At 40.3% G+C, this 17,756-nt stretch overlaps 1 protein-coding gene and 1 pseudogene across 2 annotated transcripts; one reads left to right on the top strand and one right to left on the bottom strand.

Moving 5' to 3' along the window:
• The first annotated feature begins 1,329 nt into the window (after positions 1 to 1,329).
• LOC149385753 (secreted RxLR effector protein 161 pseudogene) lies at positions 1,330 to 2,010 on the top strand (annotated as a pseudogene).
• An 860-nt stretch (positions 2,011 to 2,870) lies between these two features.
• LOC149385752 (uncharacterized) lies at positions 2,871 to 7,781 on the bottom strand. Of its 2 annotated transcripts, none has more exons than XM_089625452.1 (11): positions 7,638 to 7,781; positions 7,016 to 7,173; positions 6,888 to 6,938; positions 6,637 to 6,801; positions 5,724 to 6,539; positions 5,184 to 5,642; positions 4,960 to 5,100; positions 4,733 to 4,837; positions 4,380 to 4,577; positions 4,208 to 4,279; positions 2,871 to 3,895 (listed from the first exon to the last, which is right to left on the bottom strand). In XM_089625452.1, exons 1-11 carry the CDS (start codon positions 7,648 to 7,650, stop codon positions 3,065 to 3,067), a joined length of 3,009 nt encoding a protein of 1,002 aa, XP_089481578.1. In that variant the 5' UTR covers positions 7,651 to 7,781; the 3' UTR covers positions 2,871 to 3,064. The 2 variants fall into 2 exon arrangements, with proteins under 2 accessions (XP_089481578.1, XP_089481579.1); XM_089625453.1 differs by lacking the exon at positions 7,638 to 7,781 and adding an exon at positions 7,318 to 7,335.
• Between the last annotated feature and the right edge of the window lie 9,975 nt (positions 7,782 to 17,756).

The raw sequence follows: 17,756 nt of genomic DNA, 5'->3' as shown, positions 1-17,756 counted from the left end.
GGTTATAGACTGTGGTTAGTTGGACAAAGAGGTTTTAAGACTATTAACAGTAGGGATGTTGTGTTCAAAGAAACTATTTTTCCTTGCTTGAATGATCCTGCTAGTATAGGGAGTGTAGATCCTATGAGTACTAACCCTGCAGGTACGATGTCAAGTGAGATTCCTATTGGCTTGAATCAGCGAGACAATGGTCAGGTGGAGCGTGTGACTCAAACTGTCCAGGAAATGGACACAAGTCAAGAATTCAGCGCCAACCAAGATGAAACCACTGAAGTTGAAGAAACAGACAGAACAGATTCTCCTCAAACACCCACCAGCTACCACCTTGTCAGAGACAGAGCAAGAAGGGAGTCAAAGCCGGTGGAGCGATATGGTTTCTCAACCTACACGGAGCTACTTGCCTATGCGTTCATGACAGCAGTGGAGATAAACAAGACAGAGCCAGAAACATATCAACAGGCTGTGAAGTGCAAGGAAGCTAAGAAGTGGCAGTTAGCCATGAATGAAGAAATGGACTCCCTACACAAGAACAGCACGTGGGAAATTGTCAAGCGGCCGAAGAATCAGTCTACTGTGGCGTGCAAGTGGATATATAAGATAAAAAAAGGGCTCAACTGATTCAGATCCAGTAAGATATAAAGCAAGGCTCGTGGCAAAAGGATTCACTCAAAAGGAAGGAGTGGATTACAATGAGATTTTCTCGCCAGTTGTGAAGTACAAGACAATCCGGCTCATGCTCTCGTTAGTCACGCAGTTTGACTTTGAGCTTGAACAGATGGACGTCAAAACGGCGTTTCTCCATGGGGACTTAGACGAAACCATCTACATGGAGCAGCCCGACGGGTTTGAAGTTCAGAAGAAGAGTGATATGGTGTGTCTTCTGAAAAAGTCACTCTATGGACTCAAACAATCCCCTAGACAGTGGTACATCAGGTTTGATACCTTTATCACGTCTAGAGGGTTCTGTAGAAGCTTCTATGATACATGCTTGTACTTTAGAGGGACTGAGATTGATGAAGCCGAGTATTTGCTACTGTATGTGGATGACATGCTGCTTATCAGCAAGCAAAAGTCAAAAGTGGAGCAAATGAAAAATCTGTTGAGTTCAGAGTTCGATATGAAGGATATGGGAGCAGCTGGAAAAATTCTGGGAATGAGAATTGAAAGAGATAGAGACAAAGGAAGTCTATTCCTAAATCAGCAAGGGTATTTAGAGAAGGTTGTGGACAAATTCTCGGTCAGGGGGTCAAAGTTCACTAGCCTGCCTCTAAGTGCTCATCTGCAGTTGTCTAAGTCTCAGTGCCCGGAAAGTGATGAAGACAAGAGTTTATGAAGGACAAGCCGTACTCAAATGCTGTGGGGTCAGTCATGTATGCAATGACGTGTACCAGGTCTGACATGGCTCATGCAATCAGTACACTCAACAGGTTCATGGCAAACCCTGGAAAGGCACACTGGTTTGCAATTCTGGGAATGCTCAAGTATATTGCCAGTTCTACACGTACAGGTCTCAGATACGTGAAGAACAAGTCACGGGGAGTCACAGTCGAAGGGTACGTTGACTCAGATTATGTCGGAGACAGAGACTCGAGGAGGTCAACCTCAGCGTACTACTTCATGGTATGTGGGAATTGTGTCAGTTGGCGGTCTCAGCTCCAATCAGTGGTTACTTTGTCTACCACGGAGGCAGAGTATATTGCTGCTACTGAAGCAGTAAAAGAGGGAATATGGATTCAAGGAATGTTGAGAGAGTTAAGATTCTTTGAAGGCACGGCGGTGATTTACTCTGACAGCCAGAGTGCAATTCACTTGTGCCGAAACCCAGTATTCCATGATAGGACGAAGCACGTGGAGATTAAGCATCACTTCATCCGAGACAAGGTTACTCAGAAGGTGATAGACATTCAGAAAGTCAGCACCAGTGAGAATCCAGCAGATTGTGGCACCAAGGTTTTACCTCTCAGCAAATTCAAGCACTGCTTGAAGTTGCTTGGAGTCGAAGTAAGGTAACAGGGAGTTTGAACAATGATTCTCTCAGAACGTCGTGGTCCACTGTGAAGCTAAGTCGAAGACAACTGAAGGTGGAGTTTGTTGAATATTCAGTTGACTTAGACTTAGGAAGGGTAGTTAGGTAATTAGTTATCTGTGTATTGAGCTGGCACCTTGTGTTATATAAATGAGGTGTTGTTAAGCTTTAGTTTTTCGAATTCATTTTGTACGGGAAAAACACAGGGCAAATCAAGACAAAAAGAAAAAGAGAAAAGAGCGAGAGAGTTGTGAGGATTGGGATTATTCTCGGGTAGTTCTTTCTTCTTCTTCATCTTATTTCTTAGGTTTGTGAAGCTCGGATTGTGAGCTATCACAGGGGTCTTGATTGTGTTGTACTGGGTATTTGAGATTCATAGTGGATACGAACTCTGAGAGAGGAGTTCCGGGGATTAGGCGAATTGCTGAACCTCGTAAACAATTTTGATTGTGTTCGAGTGCGTGTTTGTGTGTTTTGGTTCGTGGTTTGACTGATTGGAAATCAACAGTACTTTTACCGGAACTTAGTGTTAGATTCACTTCGACTTAGGTCTTGGTGATCCATGTACTAAGGTGTTATTCTCCTGTATTGATGGGTCTTTTTACCCAATTTTAATGGAAAATCCGTTCTATTAAAAAAATAAATAATAAATTACATCAAAATCATCGCTGACGGGTGATGATATACAAGTGCATTTCTATTTTTTGGTCAAAAAGTCTTATTTTTAAACTTTGTAATGAAGTAATTCAGTATATTATTAAGTTCAGGTGATCACAATTTTTCGATCCAAACATGATAAAGCAGTTAATAAGTCAAGCTATAGGAAGAAGAAAAATGCTTCATATGATCATCTGAAAAACGACAACTTTCAGATTAAATTCACAGCACAAGCTTTCTTGGTGATATTTTTCCAAATGATTGAATTACATGATATGAAATTAGCTAATTATTTCAGAATCTATAACACTAACACCATAAGGAGTTGCTTAACAATTTAGGAGGAGCAACAATCAAACTCCTCCTCAGCGTGTTATTGCATTATTTCTTCTCAGAATGAGCGTTGATCTTTTCCTTGGATTCATCTGAACTTTTCAGCTCGGCCTCTTCCGTTTGCTTGGAAACTGTTTCCTCTTCTCCAGGAATTGGAATGTTATCGGTTTTCTTTTTGCTTGGAATCTCTTCTCCGTCGTTCGGAGGAGCAACTTCTTTTTTCTTCTCGTCCGGAATTCTTTCTGCTTCTGTTTTGCCATTTGTGTTTTCTTCTTCTTGCTTGTCATCATTTAGAACAATCTCTCCTTCCTTCTCATCATCCGGAACGTTCTGCGTTTCCATTTCACTCTGGCCAATCTCGCCTTTCTTCTCTTCATCCGGAACGTTCTGCGTTTCCATTTCACTCGGGGAAATTTCCACTTCTTGTGTTTCCGGTTCTTTAGGGGCATTTTCTTGTTCCATGTCATCATCCACAACACTCTGCGTTTCCGGTTCTTTCGGGGTGATTTTCCCTTCCTTCTCATCCTCTACAACGGTCTGAATTTCCGGTTCCTTCATAGCAATTTCCTCTTCCTTCTCATGAATTTCCGGTTCTTTCGCGGCGATTTCCCCTTCCTGTGCTTCCGCTTCTTTTGGGGCGATTTCGCCTTCCTTGTCATCATTCGGACCGTTCCTCTCGCTGATCTCATCTGTTGGGACACTCATTTCCTCGTATTCATTTGGAACGGCCTCTTCCGGAACCTTCTCGTCCACTTCCATCACTTCCGGAACGTCCTCCGACTCCTCTTCCTGTCCCCTTTCGTTCTGCGTATCTTCCGCCTTGTTTTCATTCACAACATTCCCTTCAACAGCATCCACGGCTTCTCCACTCTCAATCACCTGCTTACAAAAGAAAATAATAATTAACGCTAATGACTACGGACAAAAGAAATTGTGTCTCAACTTGCTGGTATTTACACTTTGGCTAAGCCTTAGACTCCTTTTTTGGCATTACAAATTAGTTAGGTATGTGTTAATCGAGGGGCTATGTATGTAAAAAATCAAAAGTTCGAGATGTCTGAATGCCAAACAAAATTTAAGGGCCAAATTACGTATACCCGACAAGTTCAGAGACCACCGGTGCCAACAGACCTAAAAACATTTTTTTTAGTTGTAAGAAAAAAATAAAAAAATAAAAGAAAAAACTCTCACCCTTGACGAAATCATGTGCTTCAACCCAGCAACCAGTTCGAAGAGATACTCAAATGCGGCCTTGTACGGCTCCTGTGTAGAACCCGAATTTCTTAAAGACTATGAATGGCAAAGAAAACTCAAGTGACACCGTGAAAAAGGTGGTTTTTTTTTTTTTGTTTTTTAACATTACCTGAAGATCAGATGGTAGGGGCGTTCCTTCTACAGAAGATGCCCTCGGAATTTCGATGGCTTGGATGCCACCAGAAGCATCCGGAAACTGAACACTAAATGACGGCGGATTAGAAATGCCCAGCGCCTCAAAATCAACCTTAGACCTCATCCAAGCTGGGCAACTAATTTGAGTGGAAGAAGAGCTGTACGCTGCGAGCTGTGAGAGCATATGAAAGCACTAAAATAAATAAAAATATATAGCCGTGCCAGAAACCGAAAAACTGAACTAAATAAATATTATCGATTTTTTTGGGGGGGGGTCGAGTTCTTTATAGATGTTACATAAAGCAAGCACTGGCGACTCTGTTCTACCTGTGGCCTTCTTACGGCTTTGAAAGAATGAAAAGACGGAGTATCGAAATTCGGAGCCTTCAGAACTGCATATGCTCCTTCGTTGTTGTACTTTGGCTCGCCATACTGTAGGTTTCGTGACATATTAGCTTCTAGTATTTTTGTTTTAAGTGTAAGTGGACACCAAATCCTCCAATGTGTAAGGTTTTGTTCCGGATCTAAAGAGATAATAAATAAATAAAAAAAACCTGCGGGTAATCCGGAGCACTGAATAAAGTGAACATTTTTCCCGATTCTCCAACGTGATCCTCGCTGTATCCGTTCAGGAGGTCTCCGAAATCGTCTTGACCGGCCCGCACATCCGGGCCTTGATGCGATCTTATGATACACTGTTAAAAGTGAAAAAATAACCTGTCATGATATTGATGAATAACGAAACAGCAAGCCATTATTTATATGATCAAAATCTTGCCTTTAATTTGGACTCTCTTAAAAACGCCTCGGTGCAATCCGGACCCCACGCTAAACCCAATCTTTTATCCGCATTGTCGACTAGACCGTTGTCCTTCGACGGGTCCGACCACAAGATATCGGCCAATATGCTGGGACCCACGTCTGAGACATCGACAACGGATCTTTTCACTTTGGGCAAGTCTTCGAGAGAACCCAAATCGAGAAACTGCGATCTCTTCCTCTTGGACCTTCTCATGTACCCAATGCTTCGGAAAAGCCCTCCGTGAGTCGTGTACACGGACTTTGAGATTACCGATGCAAGTGGGAGCTCTTTGAAGCACTCCAAGCATTTCTGGTACACTCGTTCGCCTTGGTCTCCGAATTTCGTCTTGACCTCTTGCTCAAAACCGAACATTGTCGTGCAAAGTCTCGTCTCGTGGTTTCCGCGCAGAAGATAAACTCGGTTTGGCATCAAGACCTAACCATAGAAAATCGCATTACAACAAGCCAAAGTTGAAATAATATAATAATAATAATAATAATAAAAGTTTATCACTACCTTCCAAGCCAGCAAGACCAGAAACACCTCCAAACCCCACGCTCCTCTATCCACGTAGTTTCCATTGAAAACGTAGAATTGGTTATCCGAGGGAAACCCGGCAAGGGCAAAAATGTTGAGCAAATCATGGAAGTGTCCCTCGACATCGCCGACAACGACGACTCGCGAATCCTCTCTGTGGCAGTTGACTTCCACGCAGTTGGGTTCTTTGGATAAGACACTCGAAGCGACGTCGATCAACTTCTCCACCACATCACTCGACATGAGAGACGAAAAGTCCGACGGGGCGTCTTTCTTCGAAGACTGATCGAGCTTAGCCATCATATCCTTGACCCAGTCCAGCGTTATCTTTCCGTCTCGAGGCCAAACGACGGTAAGCCTAAAGGGCGAGATTAACGCCAGTTTTCTCACCTCGTTTTGGCCGCTTTCGCTCATTCGTTCCAGCGTTCCATTAACGGGTTCTCGCTTCTCTTCTCGACCATCTTCGTTCCTCTCATCGACTTCCACCACCAATTCCACGTCATCAAACATCAACCCTTCAGTCGGCGGCACCGCCGCAACTTGAACCTCGTTGCAAACGCTCAAATCTCCGTCGACAACCACTAAAGCTTGTTCTCCTAAGTCACCGTTGCCCGATTCCACTGCCTCCCCCATAACGATATCGATGCCCTCGTTTTGATCGTACTCGAGGCTCATCACTTGTTCGGCCTCGTTCTCGAATAGCCTCCTCTGAATCCCTCCCATTTCCGCATCGTCGTTGATTGCGACCATTGCCCATCCCGTCTTGCTCTCAGCAGTCTCTGCATTCACTCCTTCCTACACAAAAGTCGAAACAAGAACCGTCTTGATGGAATTCGAAATTTCGAGAACGAAACGGAAAACAACTACAACATTTGAGTGTTATCGTCCGTACCAGTGCAAGAAGTTCACGATTTCTAATGCCCAAAATTTTAGACCGCCTAGAGACGATAGTCGAGACAATCTCCTTCATTCTCGACACCGAGTGAGTCTGATCGTCATCCATACCTTCACAAGGTATTCTACTCAAAATGTTGTTCACGTCCTTGCACGAACCAACCTGCCAAAACTCAGAGTTCGAGATTAGCCACGACACACCCACGACACAATGTCAAGACATAACACAAGGTCAGAAATGCCCTTTACCATCTTCTCAATGCTCGAGGATAGTGCTTTTTTCACATCGCTCTTGGTAACCTAAAAAACATAGAGATATGTCATCAAACGGAATAAATAAAGCCATAAACTTCGAATGAGAAATGAAGATCACTCACCTTTGAGAGTTTGTTGTTTACGATCCCACGCGCGATCTCTCTCATCATCATGAGAGAATGCACTTGATGATCATCCAAATTTATGAAAGACATCGCGTTTATGTTTTCAACGACCTTCCTAGCTTCGGTAACCACCCTATCTTTCCGGCGATTCATGTCTGCATTATGAGTCGCCCAATATCAAGTCAAATACTCATAAAAACCAAAGCTAAAGCAACAACCAAGCTCAAAGACATTCAATCACGCACATCATAAGTTTCTAATTAGCAAAACCAAAACTAAACTAATAGTAATAACATTACCAGCTTATCACTACTTTCAGTCGAACGACAAGTTTTATCTGAATTTTTCAACATCTTAAAACGACAGAGTATTGAAACAGTTTCAGTGTCGTGAAGAACCATCATTATTTATAAAGCTCTCAACAGTCGGAAAAGCACATCAGAGATGCCAGAAAAAACACAAAATAATGAGCACACAAAAGACAGCGAAAAACAGAGCGATCCCCCCAAAAAAAAAACCCGAGTTAAAGTTCGATGCTTTTGATGATTTGGCAATGTGAAACGAAAGCGTTCGAAATCTAAAACAGAATAAAAATTAGCGAAGCACAGTGATCACTAACCCTCTGCTGGCATGGTAGCTCTGCTCTGTGAAATTAAGACGCGAGAAATATATTTCTAAATATTAAAAAAAAAAAAAAAACGGGTTTATTCAACGCGGTACGAGATTGGGCCAGAGAAGAAACGACTGCAAACCCTAGAGCGTTTTGAGGATTCCCTTTTCAATGAAATGATAATTAATAAATAAAAAGAAAAAGTAAATATCTTTTAGTGGGTAAAAGGATAAGACTTAATAACGGTGTCGTTTGGAGTCGGAATTAATTAAGGGTTTTTTTTTTCCCTCACTATGAATTCATTAAGGATTAATTACAAGAAATTCCCCTCAATTCTGGGTTCGGTAACAATATGCCCCCTCAACTCGAAAAAACCACAAAAATTCCTTTGAACTTTGATTTTTCTCGAATTTTACCCCTTCCGTCAACTTTTCTCAGTTAACATCCATCTCTAAGACACGTTTTGGTCACGTGAGGACGCGAATGAGGTTATAATCGTATATTCACCATATTCATTTTATTTCAGGGACTATTTCTATTTCTAAACAATTTTTATATCATTTTAAATTATTATTCATATTAATCATTTGCTTCAGCTCCATCGTTCACCGCCGATTCTTCCAGCCGGGCTTCGAGCGATTCGCCCAACTCAAATTCGGGATATGCTTCTTCAGCCCTGCCTTTTCTTCTCAGCTTCATGGCCTGGCGTTTGTGAGCGAGGGACTCTTGCTGCAACTTGAAACAATCGCGGCTTGAGATTGGCTTTGGCGGGACGGTCGACAAAGAGCTCGCCCAACTCCACATTCTCACCGCCGAACCACACTCTCGTCATTAATCCGACACTCTCGTCCAATCAACCTTCCTCATCTCCCAATCCGCCACCAAACCCACTCCAAACCTTAATCTCTGTCCCCAAACAAAAACTCCCAATCAAAACAATTAAATCCCAATCCAACGGCGTCGATTCCTCCGCCGACGCCGGCATTTGAATTGAGCAGAGCTTCAATCCCGTGGCAGCCTCGGGCTTGACCTTGTGATGAGCTTGGACAGCGACGTAGAGGGGTTGAGGCTACATCCATTGGTCCGATCCATCGACTGCGAAAAAAGAGATTGTGTTGTTAGAGCAAATCGATTGCAAAAGATGAATCGTGATTATGAATTCACACACGAACTTGGAAGTTTGAGATCGACGAAGTAGGAGGCGAGTTCAGGGGAGGATTTGGTGAGAGAGTAGCGAGCGATGGCTTCGGAAGGGAGGCCGTTGAAACTAGAGCAGAGGCAACAAGTCCAGCTCCACTGGTCATGCTCGCAGAAAGCGTTGAAGTACGCCCAACAATTATCGCACCGCGGAAAAAGATCGCCATCGCCGGCGTAAGAAGCCGACCAGCCGTCCTCGTCCTCCGCCGCCACAGGCCTCACCATCATGCCCCATGGAGGCCTCACCATAAGAAGCCGAGTTCTCTAAGCCAACTTAATATATTTTGAGATTTAACTAATACTTAGATAATTTAAAACATTTTTAAATACAATAATATATATATATAAAAAATTGATAATAAATTTCATGTAGTTAAAATACCATTATAACTTCATCCGTGTCCTCACGTGATTAAAACGTGTCTCAAAGATGGATGGTAACTGAAAAAGGTTGACGGAAGGGGTAAAAATCCAGAAAAATCAAAGTTCAGAGGAATTTTTGTGGTTTTTTCGAGTTGAGGGGGCATATTGTTACCGAACCCAGAGTTGAGGGGGATTTCTTGTAATTAATCCATTAATTAATTAACCTGACATCTCTTGTTTGAAAACCAAAAATAAGACGTATTTATTTGGATGGGGTGTAATCGAGCATGTGTAATTTAGCAAAATAGTCGATTTAAACGTTGAGAATTACTAAATAGTCAAATTTGATCAATATTAGGTAAATAACCAATTTTATATATTTACAAACATAAATATTAAGTAAATAGCTATTGTCATATTAAACTACGTCATCATTTATGGTTATTTACCTAATATTTACCAAACATTGGCTATTTAGCAATATCAAACGTTTAAGTTGACTATTTTTCTAATTTTTTGTTTTTTTTAATGCGTTACAAACCTGAATCTACATATATAGCTAATTTTTATTTTAAAAGTTAAACCAATTCGATTGAAAGGTTAAATTAAATCAAATCAAACAAAAAAATAATTAAGTTAATTTCTTTGGATTATTTTTTTTTACACATAATTTTATAACTCACTAAAATCACACGCATGTATATATATTGTGCTATGATAAACAAATTCAAAATTTTGCTTATTCTCAAGTCTAAATATTAAAATAAAATTACCCATATTCTTAATAACAAAATCTGTATGTATTCTCAATCAATAAAGTCTAATGGATATTATTATTTTAATTAAACCACGTTAATATTATTTTTAAAAATAGATTTAGTTGCATTTCCCGCTTAAAATATTAGTTTGTATAGAATATTTGTAATCTTATAAAAATAAAAGCTTAAAGTCATCGAGTTGGTTCGGTTCAACTCGGCCGATGGACATCCAAAATCAAACCAAACCCGAAAGACTTGTGGTTTGAGTTGGTAACAAAACGAACTTTTTAGGGTTTTGATGATACGGTTTGCCTTTAATAAAAGAGGGGTTTTGTTTGATGGACGATCGGATTATTTGATTTGGCGATTCTTATAAACACCCATAGTATTTAGTCTCTTTTGCACATGTGACTCAATAAAATTAAGCCTATTATTTTGAAATAAGAACACGATTACCAATTTTACTAATTGCCCAATTACATAAATCTAGCATATATATATATATATATATATATATATATATATATATGTTTTTTTACGAATATCTCAATCTTTCTTAAAATTTTGTACAATTGTATCAAGAGTGAATGAGATCATCTCTAATAGTTTTGTACCATTTATTTCGTCTACTTTTGATACTATAAGAAACGTGAATCTCATTTTTGTTAGTGAACAGGTCTTAGTCTTGTTTAGTTTATCGCATTTATGGGGTTTTACTTCATGTCGTTATTAACATGTAAAAAATACATGTGACTCACTGCTAATGTGTGATAATTTATATCCTAACCTTCGGGGGATTAGATCACATATGAACATCATCCATATCACATGAACAATAGCCCAGGCGAACTCTTTGCCTCTTGACATCAATACCTACGTCGATCACTATGCTTGTCTACTTACGAAATTGGATTTCGGTGATTTTGCTTTCCTCTTCATTTAACCATGACGAAAAATCTTAAAACAAACTTCGATCCTCTACCGCATCTTCTTCTCCTTTTTCAGCGAACTTGTCTTCATTTTCTTTTATTTTTGTTCTTTTCGTTTCTTCAAATCTTGTTCTTTTCCTTTCTCTCTTATTATCGATTCGTTTGCCTGAGAACGAGAGGAAGAAGAATAGCACTTTGGTATTTAATGAGAACTTATCCTAATTTCGATAAAGTCCCCTATCTCATCCACTTGTATACAAGTGTATACATTTCCGTTACACAAGTCTTCATCTTGTTGCAATTTAATCCATTTCATTCTTAAATTTTGTCTACCACTTTCTCATATGATTTACTTCATTTTTAAAAGAAATTTAAGGTATTTTGGAATATTTATTAACTTTCGAGAACTATCACTATTTCTTGTTAATTCAACGAAAAACATTTGTTTGACAATTGGACTTAATTGAGACCAGCTAGAAACTTTGTAGTATTATTCAAAAACTTTCATTGACCTTAAATACTTTCAAATATCATTATCGAACTATCACTATGACAATTTGAGTTATTGGCATCGGGTGATTTTCGGATGCGAGTAATCGCATCCAAAAGTCGCATCTAAAAGACTTTTGGATGCGACTAGTCGCATTCAATGGAGTCACTGAGAATAAAAAAATTCTCGCTAATTTAAGTAAGAGTATATAATAATGGATGCGACTAGTCGCATCCAATGCCTTTCAGATATATGGATTCGAACTTTTGGATGCGACTAGTCGCATCCAAAAGTGGCATTGATATAACAAACTTTTTTTTTTAACAAGGCCATTTGTCAAGTCGAGAAAGTTCACCATCGCGTTTGCTTGGTGTGCTTTGGTTCTATGGGGATCGAGATCGTCATTATCATCATCAACCCACTATCTCTCCCGCGCATGAACTCTCTTGTCTTGGCTTTGGACAATTTGAACTATCACTATGACAATTTGAGTTATTGGCATCGGGTGACTTTTGGATGCGACTAGTCACATCTAAAAGACTTTTGGATGCGATTAGTCGCATTCAATAGAGTCGCCGAGAATAAAAAAATTTCTCCCTAATTTAAGTAAAAGTATATAATAATGGATGCGACTAGTCACATCCAATGCCTTCCAAGTATATGGATTCAAACTTTCGGATGTGACTAGTCGCATCCAAAAGAGGCATTTATATAACAATTTTTTTTTTTAACAAGGCCCTTTGTCAAGACGGGAAATCTCACAATCGCGCTTGCTTGGTGTGCTTTGCTTCTTACGGGGATCGAGATCGCAATTATCATCATCAACCCACCATCTCTCACGCGCATGAACTCTCTTGTCTTGGCTTTGGACATTCTGGCCTTTATTGGCTTAATATTGAACTTCGACATCGAACGGAGCGTCCGCGAGAGGGATGAGAAGAGACTTTTGGATTTCTTACAGGCTATAGGATTTTTCTTATAGTTCTTATTATACTAAAAATGTTATGTCTAGGTCTGTACCAATTTGTTGAAGCACTTTATGGCCCACGACTCGTGAGGGTGGCTGAGTGAGTGAGTAATCAATATTTCGGAAGCATATGCGAACTTGATGTAAAAAAAGTTTGTTGTATCAATATTGCATCGTCAATATATTTCCCCCATTTATTTTTGTTCAGTTGATGACGTGGATATTTTTTAATGTCATTATTTTTGGATGCGATTAGTCGCATCCAAAAATGGCATTGCAAAAATTAGTTCACGTCTCTTTAATCTCTTCTTCTACGCATTTTTCCTTATTTATTTTTTTTACAGAATCTCTCTCTGCTCATTCTTCGAACCAAACCACCGCCGACCCCCGCCAACGACCACCACCGCTCCGTTCTTCTCTACTCTGTCATCTCCGACCGCTCATATTTTTTAATGTCATTACTTTTGGATGCGACACAAAAATGGCATTGCAAAAATTAGTTCACGTCCATTTAATCTCTTCTTCTACGCCTTTTTCCTTATCTTTTTTTTTTAACAGAACCTCTCTCTGCTCATTCTTCGAACCAAACCACCGCCGACCCCCATCACCGCTCCGTTCTTCTCTACTCCGTCATCTCGGACCAGTTTCCTATGTTGAACCGCCGTCGTCTCCGGCGTCACCTTCTCTCAGGTACTCTTTCTAGCTCTCTCTCTCTCTCTCACTCTTTGTCGCTCAGCCTCTAACCAGCCGAGTACGACCAACCCAAACGTCAACGTCCATGGAGACCAGCCGAGCAAGGCCGAGTCAACCACCACAGCTTGGCACATAAAGAAACAATATCGAGAGCAAACAAGAATAAATGTATGCGTGTGGAGGGCGGCGGGAGAACGAAGGCCACAAGTATCTCCACGTTCGTCAAAAATAATGGCAAACGACCCAAGATACTGAGTCAACTTGTTGGATTGAATGAGGAATGGCATGAACATCTCCAGAAAAATAAACAGGCCGTGATTCAGAACCATACCTCCTCTGAGGAAGGCTGAGACTCTAGCCACGTCTCGTCGGCACACGACCGAGACCGAGACCGAGCCTAGCCATCTGCAAAAGAAAATCCAACTATGAGCATTTTGAAAATAAAAAGAACTTATACCTATAAAAGAAAAGAAACGAAAATCAAAAGAAGTTATAAAAACGCAAATAAGACCTTTGTAGTGTTTTCCTGTTGTCAATGGTGCCCACAAGAAGAATTGTAATCTTTATTTTGAACATTTGATGTAATAAAGTCTCATGAAGACTCTTGCTTGTAATTGCCTATTCATTCATTAATAAAGTTGAAACGTTCATTCAATCTTCCTTGTCTGAAGCTTTATGATAAAACCATAGTCTTTTAGTCCATAAACAAACTAAACAACTTACGAAGAGACAAATGTAGATTTGCATGAACAAACTCTTCGTAGTTTGCTTAAAACGATATATTCGCAATCTTAGGGTCAAAGGACTATTGACCTCAGTATGATTGTTAGAAGAATCTATGATGTCTGGTTATGAGGCATTGAGAGTTGGGGACTCTATAGTTCTTCTAGGTATCTTCCGAAGGTACTGAATTGACCAGTGCACTTCTAGAGACAATATAAGAACAAACCATTTAACCTCTTATGTCTCGAAGTCACTATGTATGAATTGCGTCATGCTTACCTTAATCCTGAAATGAGACATGGCATTTCACACCTTAGTATTCTCATTTGAGAAAGTCAAAGTTCGGACTCACTATGTGATTCCGAACAAGGCCTATTGGTGAAGTACTAAGTTGTGAGTCTGTCATGAGTAACTTTGTGAAGTTCTCATAGATATGGAATTCATGTACAAGATTGCTGAAATGCAATGTATGTCACCTCATGCTTTGTTCCTTGGAGTGTGAATAAATGAACTGGCCAGTGTCCAAATTGAGTCCTGACTCTTTTGGATGAAACAATGTGACTTGTTAGCTCCTCGTCAATACATTGTTTCTAACTTATTCACAAGCGACAAAGGAGTTGAGGAAATAACAGCTAGAAGGGTAAAATGGTAATTTAGTAAATCCCGACTAGCTGATGACATTCATGAAGGGTAAACATAGATAATATTCAGTGGATCCGCTCATCATAATTAAGTCGAATTCTTGAGTAGAAAATAAATTCATTTGAACCGAGAGATTTTCAGTGTCAGCTCTTTAGTGGAGTCAGTTGGCATTAAGCTAAACTTGGAAAAGGTTTGTGAACTTTTGAGTCCAAGTGTTTAGCTAAAGCTTTGTTCATTTGGGTCCATGAGGTCACTGTCACGAATCACATCGATAGGAATAGTTAAACTGGAAGCTAAGTCAAAACAAGAACGAAAATAGTTAAAAGGGTATTTTTGTCTTTTGAGACAAATGATGAAATGAATGTCAATAAATTTTTGACAAGGTCATTTTATGACATGTTTCACTCGGCCATGACTTGATCATTGGGCCTTGTGAATTAATTTCATTTCATAAGAATTTTATTGAAAATTCTTATTGGGCCTTTTTCATGTTGTCATGAACAAATGGAAAAGCTTCTAGAAGCTCATTCTAGAAGGACATAGGCACCCAACATACCCAACCAAGAGAGAATATTTTGTGCATAAATGTATCAAGATACTTGCCAAAAGAAAAAGAGGAAACAAATTTGCATGAGGATGCTTTAGGGCAATCGGCTAAGAGAGAACAAGGCAAGGCAAGGAACAAAAATGGAAACAAATCCAAGCCTTCTAGAAGGCATCCTTGGCCGAGCATCTCAAGTGGGAAAAGAGGTAATTGGCTCATGAATATGTGATATTCTATAGAAGAGGAAACTACCTTATAGAAGGTGAGACCTCTCCTATAAATAGGAGCCCCTTTTCATCACAATTGATTAATTCCAAAGTTTTAGAGATTGAGAGCTTCTCTCTCTAGACTTGGCCGCCCTTTCCTCTCTCTCTCTCTAGTTTATATTTTCGATTTTTCTTGTCTTGGCACCTAGGTCCTCACTCGACCTAGTGTTTAGCTCTGCGACTTCGAGACTCGTTCTTAAGTCGTAGTGTTTAAAAGTGCCCACTCACTGATTCCTTCTTTTCGAGTGATTTAGTGATAGAAACTTTCGTGGTTGCTCGAGGTGCCGAGGAAAGAAAGAGAGACGTGCTGCGAGGGGAGACGAGCGTTGCAAACTTTCGACAAGCTTCTTCAAAGTTCAAGCTTCAAGAAAGGTTAGTAAACTTCTAGCTCATATTGGTTTTTAATTACATGTACTTGCACTTGTCTAGGTTAGTAAAAACTGTTTTACTTGTATAAGAAAATTTTTAAAATTCCGCCGCTTACCGAAGCGTTAATTATTTTCTCAAACCCTAGATCGATTCCAACATTTCCATGGCCAAAAATAAAATTTGCAGAGAGAAGATCAGTGGAGTAGGAGTGAGAGTGGGTGTGGGAGTGGCCTTCTTATATATATATGAGGTGGGCCAGACCCGAAAAGAGACTTAGGACAATCGAAAGGAAGGAACAAGCGATGATGAGGTGGGCCAGACCCGAAAAGACCCCAAAAAGTACGATTGGTTAAGCTTGCAGTATATAACGAGGGTTAATGAGTTTATCCTCCTTGCAAGCAAACGACCGAACAAAAATGACCAATACAAGTGTCATTGCAAGTCTTGCAACAATACGAGATGACAGGAAAACGGGGTTGTAAGGGTTCACCTCATGAACAAGGCATTTACCCCAAATTACACTAAATGGTATCATCATGGCAAATATCGTTTCCTTACCCAAGAAGATGTCTGATTATAGAGGAGACAGAGGATTGCACGATGCTCTCCATGATATCATGGATCACGAGAATTTCGACGACTTTACGGATCCGACACCGAGCGAGGTGCATGCAAAGGAGCAAGTTGAAGATCTATTCGCGGAGTTGGAAGCGAAATTGTACCCTGGATGCAAAGAGTTTTCATCTTTGTCGTTCTTGATTTCGTTGATGCACATCAAAGTCACGAACCATTGGACGAACAAGCCATTCACTGAACTTTTGCAACTTCTGAGGAAGTCTCGTCCAGTTGGTAATCAAATTCTGAAAAAGAACAGCGAGACTAAAGCGATTTGGCATGGGGTACGAGATGATTGACGTTTGCGTCAACGATTGCGTGTTGTTTCGAAAAGATATCGAGAAAGCTGATAGCTGCCCAGTTTGCAACGAGATCGGATGGAAGAATGCCGAGAAAAAATACCACAAAAAATATTGCGATATTTTCCCATGAAAGATCGATTAAAGCGGTTGTACGCATGTCGCCACACGTCGCTTCAGATGTCCTGGGGCACAAAAGAGAATGTGTCAGGGAAGAATGCGTTCTGCGACATCCTGGGGATGGAACGACGTGGAAGAATTTAGACCAGAGATACCTAGATTTTACTGCAAAGCCGCGAAACGTGCAACGTGGTATTTTATCACATTTGTAAAGGAACAAATCCAGAGTCAAATGGTGGATATTCAGCGGCAAGTGGAGGAAGAAGGCGCAGAGGTGTACATCGATGACGTAGAGTAGGCAACAGTGCGTTTAGTTCTCGGGCAGCGTCGAGATTAGGAAACAGGGATAGGTCCCATGATCCCTAAGGGAGCTTTGCTCCTAGATGTAGCTCATGACGCGAGCTCGTCATCAGGTTCGTCCTCTCGCACTCGGCACGATCCAGCTGTTAGCGACTTGCAGTCAACGGTACAAGCCCAATAGACCATGATGGAGCAGGTGCAACGACAGATCTTCGAGCTTACACAGAGCATGAGACCGAGTTAGCCGTCACCCTCAACACCGCAGCCTCAGACTACGCCGCCACCAGCTACAAGGGTTGATGACCAGACGCCAGCTTCTGTCGAGCTTCAGCGAGAACGTCCTAGTGGCAACAATGCAAGAGAAGGCAGCAACGCATCCCGAGGCAAATGCGGAAGATGATCAGCCACAATGGAAAAATTGTATATTTATTATTACCTAATTTACTTTTACGTTTTATAAGATATTTTCTAGTACGGTTTATTGTTATCGAATGTATAGAATATTTTATATTACGTTTGATAAGAAATTTATTTTCTAATTCGAATTTCTATTTTGTATTATTCATTTAGTAAATATTAATTAATATTTTTTTTAAATAAAGCTAAAATTGGATGCAAGGCGTCGCATCCAATACTATGTCAGTCACAATGCGGGAAAAACTATTGGATGCAATTAGTCGCATCCAATAGTCCAATATCCCGCCAAATAAAACATGATAGAATAGTTTTTTATGCGATAATGGATGCGACTAGTCGCATCCAAGGACATCAGATGTGAATTATTGGATGCGACTTTGTCCAATGTCGCATCCATTTTGATCATTGGATGCGACTTTTGTCACATCGAAAAGTG

This window comes from Urtica dioica, chromosome 9, assembly GCF_054948205.1.
Source record: "Urtica dioica subsp. dioica isolate 48M chromosome 9, U.dioica_male_clone48M_v1_H2, whole genome shotgun sequence".
Classification (NCBI taxonomy): Eukaryota; Viridiplantae; Streptophyta; class Magnoliopsida; order Rosales; family Urticaceae; genus Urtica; species Urtica dioica.
Note: the sequence above shows the minus strand (reverse complement) of the source record. Positions and strands in the feature narration are given on the sequence as shown.

Excerpts from the sequence above, each read along its gene's own strand:
- LOC149385752 (XM_089625452.1), bottom strand. Across the intron at positions 6,540-6,636 it reads ATCGTGAACTTCTTGCACTG|GAAGGAGTGAATGCAGAGAC; the intron begins GTACGGACGATA and ends ACTTTTGTGTAG. Across the intron at positions 5,643-5,723 it reads TGGTCTTGCTGGCTTGGAAG|GTCTTGATGCCAAACCGAGT; the intron begins GTAGTGATAAAC and ends TTCTATGGTTAG.